The sequence below is a fragment of the Spinacia oleracea genome, chromosome 4, assembly GCF_020520425.1.
Source record: "Spinacia oleracea cultivar Varoflay chromosome 4, BTI_SOV_V1, whole genome shotgun sequence".
In the NCBI taxonomy this organism is placed as follows: Eukaryota; Viridiplantae; Streptophyta; class Magnoliopsida; order Caryophyllales; family Amaranthaceae; genus Spinacia; species Spinacia oleracea.
Window position 1 is genome coordinate 58,694,521 of NC_079490.1, and position 8,305 is coordinate 58,702,825.

The window sequence follows — 8,305 nt, forward strand, 5'->3', positions numbered from 1 at the left end:
TTTTATTTTAGAGAACTTTAATTCATAATTAGATTTTCAGAAAATTAGAGAGCATAGTTCTTAGTTTCTTCAAACTTGGGAGGAGAGAGAAATTTCAAATTGGGGAAACTTCAACTTGTAATTCTCTTTCAACTCTTGAATTCTTTTTGCAATTTCAATTCAATCTTTAATGCTTCACTATTCTTCTTGAGTTCTTGATTGTTCAATTGCTTGATGATATTTTTGATTGATTCTTATTTTCTCTTGATTCTCAATTGAATTTTTAGTTTTTGATTATCTTAATTCAATCTTCCAATTCAATGTCTAATTGCCTTCAATCTTTGATTTCCTTAATGAAAACTATGAATTGTGAGTAGTCTCTAGTTAGGGATAACTTGGGAATTAATTTGGGGAAATTGAAGGATAATTCATGATTATTGATGTGATTAAATCTTGATTTGATGCTAGGAATTCCATGACTAGTGAATTAGTACTTGCAAATGCTAGTTCAACTAGGATAGATTGGAGTGCTTCATTTTGATTTGGCAAGACATTGTGGATCTATATGTTGCATGTAAAGAGTTCGTTTCAATTGCTAGTTGTTTAGTCTTAGGATTATACGAGAGCTCTTCCTAGACTATAGAACTTAGCGCGTTCTATCCGAGAGGTGGCGAGCGCGTCATTCGTTGCTTTTCCCCTATTTGTCAAGTCGTTGCATAATCAATGTGTGTTATCCTTCGTCCTTCCCCAAATTCAACTTCCATTGCCGATTCCCGAAATCTCTAAAATTTCTTTACTTGTTCATATTTTATACTTTTCTTGCTTTCAATAGATTCATACTTACATAAATTCTTTTTCCATTCGGATTAGCTTTTGAACACATTATATTGAAAACTCAAACATAACCATTCTCTTGGGACGATCCCTATGCTTCCCGCTATTAGTTAATGTAGCCGGTTAGTTAGGAGTTTATATATTTTGTTCGATTGAGCGGTATCCGTCAACGACCGGAAATCGTCTTATCAAAATGGCGTCGTTGCTGGGGAATGACATCATTGTTTGATTTTTCATTCTAGTTCACTAGTCTAGTTCATTTTTCATTTTCTTTTTATTTTCTTTTAGAGCAAATTTTTGAAAACCCAAAAATTGACAACTTCCTTTGTTTCTCAAAATGATGAATTGATTACACTTGATGATCTTCTCTATCTCCATAATAATTTCTTAAGCTCTTTGGAAGTTGAATGTACCGAATCATTGTTTGAGATGCTCGTTTTCATGAAGTATCTTGAAATCCAAGAAGAGCAAAGAATAGATTCTAGTTTGAATTCATTTGAGGTCATGTCCCAACGAGTTGTAAAAGGCTTTTTGGGAATCTCTAACCTAATGCAAGAGTCTATTAAGGATGTTTCGCGGAGAAGAGATGAGTTTGAGGCTATATTGCCACCTATGATGCATGACATTGAGGAGTTGAGTATTGGAGAGTTTGTTCCTACTCGTTCCTCTTCGAGTGAATGCCTTGATGATGGTGATGAAAATCTGTTTTCTCCCTTTTGCCTTGAAATGCTTAAGTCGATTCAAATTGAGGATGAAAGTGAATGTGCCAACCAAAAACAATTTCTTCAAGGTATTAAGAGAATTGAGGATGTGGAAGTCCTATCTTTGAATGAAGGATCCTTTGTTGAGATTTCTTGTGCTATTTGTTATGTGGGTGAAGTTGTTTGTGAAACTTTTGTTCCCACTCCCTTCCCTCATACCCCATTCCGAAAGAAGAAACTCAACATTTATCCTTCATTTCCCATCTCTTTTCCCTTTTCATCCCAACTCCCACCGCTTGAGGAATCTTTTTCCTCTATTGATCCTAATGATTTTCCTTCCTCAAAGGAGCAATAAAAAGGGAGTATTTCTTTTGTTTTTCCTTTTGATTTTTCTTATTTTTGGCTCCCCACACCCCCGTAGGCATAGAGTTGCATTCTATTTGTGCTTGCTTCTCATTCGACTCTTGCCTACTTGATGTTCTTAGATATGTTTTCCATTGCATTTGACAAACTATTGCGATCATTGTCGGGGGTACGTACTAGAGGTAATAGGCGTCAAGCTAATGACGTAAAAAGAGCGCTTCTCGGGAGGCAACCCGTGGGTTTTGGCCATTTGACCCATGTATACTAATTTTTCTTAATTTTTGAGTTTTCGTGCCTCAAGATTTCTTGATGTGGAAATCTTTGCATCCATCTTTGCCACGTCCAGTTATTCTTATTGGTGAGTTTATTCGTTATTACGGTTCTTTGCGGGACTTGCTCCCACGACATTTCCGGTAATATCATTCTCAGTCACTTGCATTCTTTGGGATCGGGGCATTATTCATGTGGGGCATTGGTTGGATGGGTAGCTGTGCCCCTCCTAGTTTCGTTTTACGCCTTGAGGACATGGCCTAATTCAAGCTTGGGGGGAGATTTTATTATATGGATTGCTACTTTGATCACCATGTGATGGATTGCTTGATTTTGTGAATATTTTGTGATTTTGTGCATGTTTCTAGATTAGTTTCATTGATTTCCTTTATTTTCTTTTTCTTTTTATTTCCTTTTCTTTTCTTTTCCTTATTTTCTTTTTCATTTATTTTTCTTTCTTTTTCCTTTTCAATCTTCGTCAAGGCAAGTTTTTTTCTAGTTTTCAGGATTCATTCTTGATTTGAGCATAATAAAAATGGAACTTGTAGTTTAGAATGCTATTATTCCTAATTGGTAGATGTGTGCACGGTTTTGAATGTCTTAGTTCGAGTCTAGGATTTAGATGTTAAGGTAGTCGGTTAGAACTTTGGGTAGCATGAGTCTTGAACCCTTGGTTTGTGGTAAGACGGTGTCGTTCTCTCTAGTGACTTGAAACCGGAGAGGGTAGTATTTGCTCCCATTTGTGAGGATCATGTTTTAGCCCAAACACAAGTATATACTTTTGAGTGGCATGGATCCTTGGCTTGACTTTCCTATATCACGGATTTGACTTTTTCCTCCCCGAGACCGCGACCGAGTTACTTTAGGGGACGATAGAGGCATTTCTTTCAGTGACTATTTTTCTTTTGTAGATTAGGACTTTATTTTTATTTTTCCATCATATTTTTGCTTGCATTTTCCCATTTGCTAGCCATTTGAGCCTTGCCCCTTCATTTCTTATAAGCTCATTACAAGCCGATTAGCCTTTGTTTTATTTTCACTCTTAGAAGTGATAGTGAAGCTTTGTGTTATTGTTCTTGATGTTTTGAATGATTTTGCCCATAATGAGGAATGATGGTTTTTGGTTGGAATAGCAATGTATATAGTGAATGAAAGAGCAAAAGCAAAAAGAGGAAGAAGGAAAGTTTTTAAAAAGCCAAAAATAGAGAAAAGCAAGGCAATGAGAAAAGTTTCATTTGAAACACAAAAAAGAGAAAATCAAATCAAGAAAAGTTCAAAAAGAGTTTAGTTTAGTTTTGTTGTTGAATAAGCTTGGGGGTGTCCCAAATAAGTGGTATGAATTTGTTTTGGTTCTATTTGCTTGAGTAAAGTTCATTTTTGCGCTTCACTTTAGGATTGAGCACCAATTTCAAAATTTGTTCCACACCTTACCCCTAGCCATTTTGTTACACCATAAAATCCCTCTTGACCCTTTTGAGTTGAGTCATTGTCGGTGGAGGGAGGAATCGGTCAAATTTATGGAATGGGATTGTCATGCTAAGATGTCGAGTAACCTTCTCTCCTCTCGTGCAATTCTTGTCTTTTCCGGCGCCTTCGCGGCGTCACGAGAAGCTATCTTTGAGGGTGAATAGGATCTAGAGATTTGACGCAGTAAGATCGGTTGAAGGGGGATAGGCAAGTGCAAACCCTTAGTTCTCTATGCTTCACACTTGAATCTTTCACTCGACTTAGGAATTTGTTAGCGTGCATTTGTTTATTGAGTTAGTAATATTAGCATTCTTTGTGCGCGTTCAATAATAAAAGCCCGTTCCATGGATTTGTAGTTTATTTTGCTTCATTTACTTTACTTTTTTTTTTTTTTTCCTTTCTTTTCTTTTCTTCTCCTTTTCTTGGTTTGTTTTCTTTGTAGGTCTTGCCTTGATTGAGTTTTTGGAAGAGTTATGGGTTGTTCTCTTTGGAAACCCTTGCGAGATCCCACTCGCCCTCATGAGCGATTGTGGGGTTAAAGAGCTTGTTACATGCGCATACAACCGTGATTCCTACGAAAGTGATTTAGGTTGTATATTCTCTTAGTTCTCATTTTTGTAGTTTTTAGAATCTAAATAATGTGCTAATTCTTCCCTATTTTCATGCTTAGTTTGTTAGAGACTAGCAAACACCTAGCTTGGGGGAGTTTGATGAGCGGCATTTATGTCGCTCTAAGCTTAGGTTTTTGTAGTATTTTATTATGATTTTTGGTAATTTTAGATAGCTTTTGTTTTATTTATATGTCCTTATTCCATCATTGAACCTTTTAGGAAATTATTGGAGAAAGATGAAAAACAAGTGGAAAATTGCTCAAAGTAGGCCCGTGCCATCGCACGGGAATTTCGTGTGTTCGCACGGGTTAGAAAAGTTGGTATTGAAGTCAAGCAGGTTGCGCGACCGAGTTCCAGATCCGTGTGTTCGCACAAATTCGCAAAATTGATGCAGGAACTTTTCAGTTTAGCGTGCGCTCGCACGACATTTCAGCCCGCTCGCACGGAATTTATGTGTGCACACACATGATTCTCGTGCGAGCTCATGAGGATTTTGTGAATTTTTGCTATCTCAGGGGCGTGCGATCGCACGTATTTTCCGTGTGTTCGCACGGTACGAAGGAGAGGAATCGTCGCTGCACCTTCTCGCACAGAATAGTAGCCAGGTGCGATCGCACCTGGGTCTCCGCGATCGCACGGCTGCGCTGGCTGGGCGTTTTTCGAGTTTAAAATTCTAATTTTAGGAACATATAAATAGATTTATTAGATTTTATTTTAGAGAACTTTAATTCATAATTAGATTTTCAGAAAATTAGAGAGCATAGTTCTTAGTTTCTTCAAGCTTGGGAGGAGAGAGAAACTTCAAATTGGGGAAACTTCAACTTGTAATTCTCTTTCAACTCTTGAATTCTTATTGCAATTTCAATTCAATATTTAATGCTTTACTATTCTTCTTGAGTTCTAGATTGTTCAATTGCTTGATGATATTTTTGTTTGATTCTTATTTTCTCTTGATTCTCAATTGAATGCTTAGTTTTTTATTATTTTAATTCAATCTTCCAATTCAATGTCTAATTGCCTTCAATCTTTGATTTCCTTAATGAAAACTATGAATTGTGAGTAGTCTCTACTTAGGGATAACTTGGGAATTAATTTGGGGAAATTGAAGGATAATTCATGATTATTGATGTGATTAAATCTTGATTTGATGCTAGGAATTCCATGACTAGTGAATTAGTAGTTGCAAATGCTAGTTCAACTAGGATAGAATGGAGTGCTTCATTTTGATTTGGCAAGACATTGTGAATCTATACGTTGCATGTGAAGAGTTGGTTTCAATTGCTAGTTGTTTAGTCTTAGGATTATGCGAGAGCTCTTCCTAGATTAGAGAACTAAGCGCGTTCTATTCGAGAGGTGGCGAGCGCATCATTCGTTGCTTTTCCCCTATTTGTCAAGTCGTTGCATCATCAATGTGTGTTAGCCTTCGTCCTTCCCCAAATTCAACTTCCATTGGCGATTCCCGAAATCTCTAAAATTTCTTTACTTGTTCATATTTCATACTTTTCTTGCTTTCAATAGATTCATACTTACATAAATTCTTTTTCCATTCGAATTAGCTTTTGAACACATTAGATTGAAACTAAAACATAACCATTCTCTTGGGACGATCCTTATGCTTGCCCCTATAGTTAATATAGCCGGTTAGTTAGGAGTTTATAAATTTTGTTTGATTGAGCGGTATCCGTCAACGACCGGAAATGGGCTTATCATCTCCACCTTTGTCTTTGAGAAGAAGATTATTATCCTCCATGTGCACAATATATCCCTTTTCAAGAAGTTGTCCAATACTGAGTATATTACTCTTTATATTAGGCACGTAATAAACATTAGAGATAAATTCTTCATTCCCAATCTTGAGAATAATTCGTATTTTTCCTTTACCTTCAACTTGTAGTTTAGATGAATCTCACAAACTAACATTACCTTGGATCTTCTCATCAAGATCGATAAATAATTCTTTTCTTCCACACATATGGTTACTAGCTCTAGAATCAAAAAACCACATATCTTGTTGATTACTAGCTTCTTCGTGTGCTAGTAACAATGTAGGCACATCCTTATTATTTTGCGACGATTCAACAAAATTTAATCGATTTCCTTGATCCTTTTGTTTTCTCCAACAATCTGATGCATAATGCCCATATTTTTGACAATTATAGCATTGAATGTCTTTTGTTTTACCACGTTCATTGAAAATTCTTCCTCCTCTGTTTGACCCTCTTCCACGACCAATTTTTTTCTCATTATTATAGTTACGAGGTTGATAGTTTCCACGACCTCTACCACGTCCACGAAAATCGCCTCTTCGTTGGATACCTCTTTGCTCATTTAAAGTCAGCTTTGATTCAAGTGCCTGCTCTATCATAGCAAGTCCATCATTTTTCATAATTCTTTGTTCATGCACCTGAAGCGATCCAAGAAGCTCTTCTATTGATAATGTATCAATGTCTTTGGATTCTTCTATTGCAGGTAATACATGATAAATTTCTTATTGCACGATCAAAGTACTTTCTCAACGACCTTGTAATCTTCAATCTTTTCACCATTATGCTTTTGTTGGTTAACATTTGTAAGCAAACGAGAAAAATAATCTGAGATTGACTCACTATCTGTCATTTTGATTTCCTCAAAATCACCTCGTAAAGCTTGTAACCTAATTTTCCGGACACGCTCGACTCCTTTGAATACTATAACAAGAGTATCCCATGCTTGTTTGCTTGTAGTTGCATTTGAAATTTTGATAAGTGTTTCTCGGTCTAACCCGGCGTATATAAAAAATAATGCCCTTTGATCTTTTTTCTGAATTTTCTTTTAATTCAGTTTTCTTTTCTTGGGTATATGCGACTTTTTCCTTATCTGACGTTTCTTCAAAACCATCGCTTACAACTTCCCATAAATCTTGGGAACCAAATAATTCTTTCATTTTAATACACCAATCTTCATATTGGTCTTTGGATAATTGGGGTACTTGTGGATGAACAAAGTTGGTAGACATTTTTAAAGAAATAACCTTGCTCTGATACCAAATGTAGGAGTTACACAATTTAAGAATTGCTAACTCGAATATAAAATAATAAAATGAAGGAGAAACAAATATGGGTTACAACCCGGAATATATATATATATATATATATATATATATATATATATATATATATATATATATATATATATATATGGTCCTAATATTTCTCCTAAAAAGAGAATCATGGAAATGGGACAACCAAGAAAAAGAAAAAGAAAATATTGTATTTGAAGAATACAACAATAACAAGACTACACAGACGAGTTTCGAAAACAATCAATCAATGACACCTTCGCCACAGAGAAATAACAATGAGCCAAGTTCAGCTACATCTGAAGGAACAACCTCATCTTCAAGAACACCTGTTAAGATGAGAAGTCTCTGAGACATCTATGAAAATACAACTGAAGTTGAAGAAGTTTATTTATTTTGCTTATATGCAGACCATGGACCCATCAATTTTGAAGAAGCAATTGGAGAAAAAGAATGGAGATATGCTATGATAGAGGAGATCCACTCGATAGAGAAAAATGATACATGGGAGTTGGCTACATTACCAAAGGATCATAAGGCTATTGGTGTAAAATGGGTTTATAAGATTAAAAGAGGTCCTGATGGAAGCATTGATAGATACAAGGCAAGGCTTGTAGCAAAAGGTTATAAGCAAAAATATGGAGTGGATTATGATGAAGTATTTGTTCCTGTAGCTCGCTTAGATACAGTGAGATTGTTAATTTCACTTGCAGCGCATCATAAGTGGAAGATATACCAACTAGATGTGAAATCTGCATTTCTAAATGGCATCCTGGAAGAAGTTTACGTAGAACAACCAAAAGGTTTTACTATAGAGGGACAAGAAGATAAAGTGCTCCGCTTGAAAAAGGCACTTTATGGTTCAAAGCAAGCTGCTCGTGCATGGAATGCACGCATTGATGGTTATTTGATATAAAATGGTTTTACCAAATGCCCGTACGAACATGCTGTCTACGTGAAGAAAAATGGTGATAATATTATTATAGTGAGTTTATATGTTGATGATCTACTATTCACTGGGA

General features: G+C 35.9%; 1 protein-coding gene across 1 annotated transcript; it reads right to left on the reverse strand.

Moving 5' to 3' along the window:
- Window positions 1–5,909: 5,909 nt before the first annotated feature.
- LOC130471562 (uncharacterized) lies at window positions 5,910–7,640 on the reverse strand. The gene is made up of 3 exons (XM_056841761.1): window positions 7,541–7,640; window positions 6,144–6,685; window positions 5,910–6,026 (listed from the first exon to the last, which is right to left on the reverse strand). Exons 1-3 carry the CDS (start codon window positions 7,638–7,640, stop codon window positions 5,910–5,912), a joined length of 759 nt encoding a protein of 252 aa, XP_056697739.1.
- Window positions 7,641–8,305: the final 665 nt, after the last annotated feature.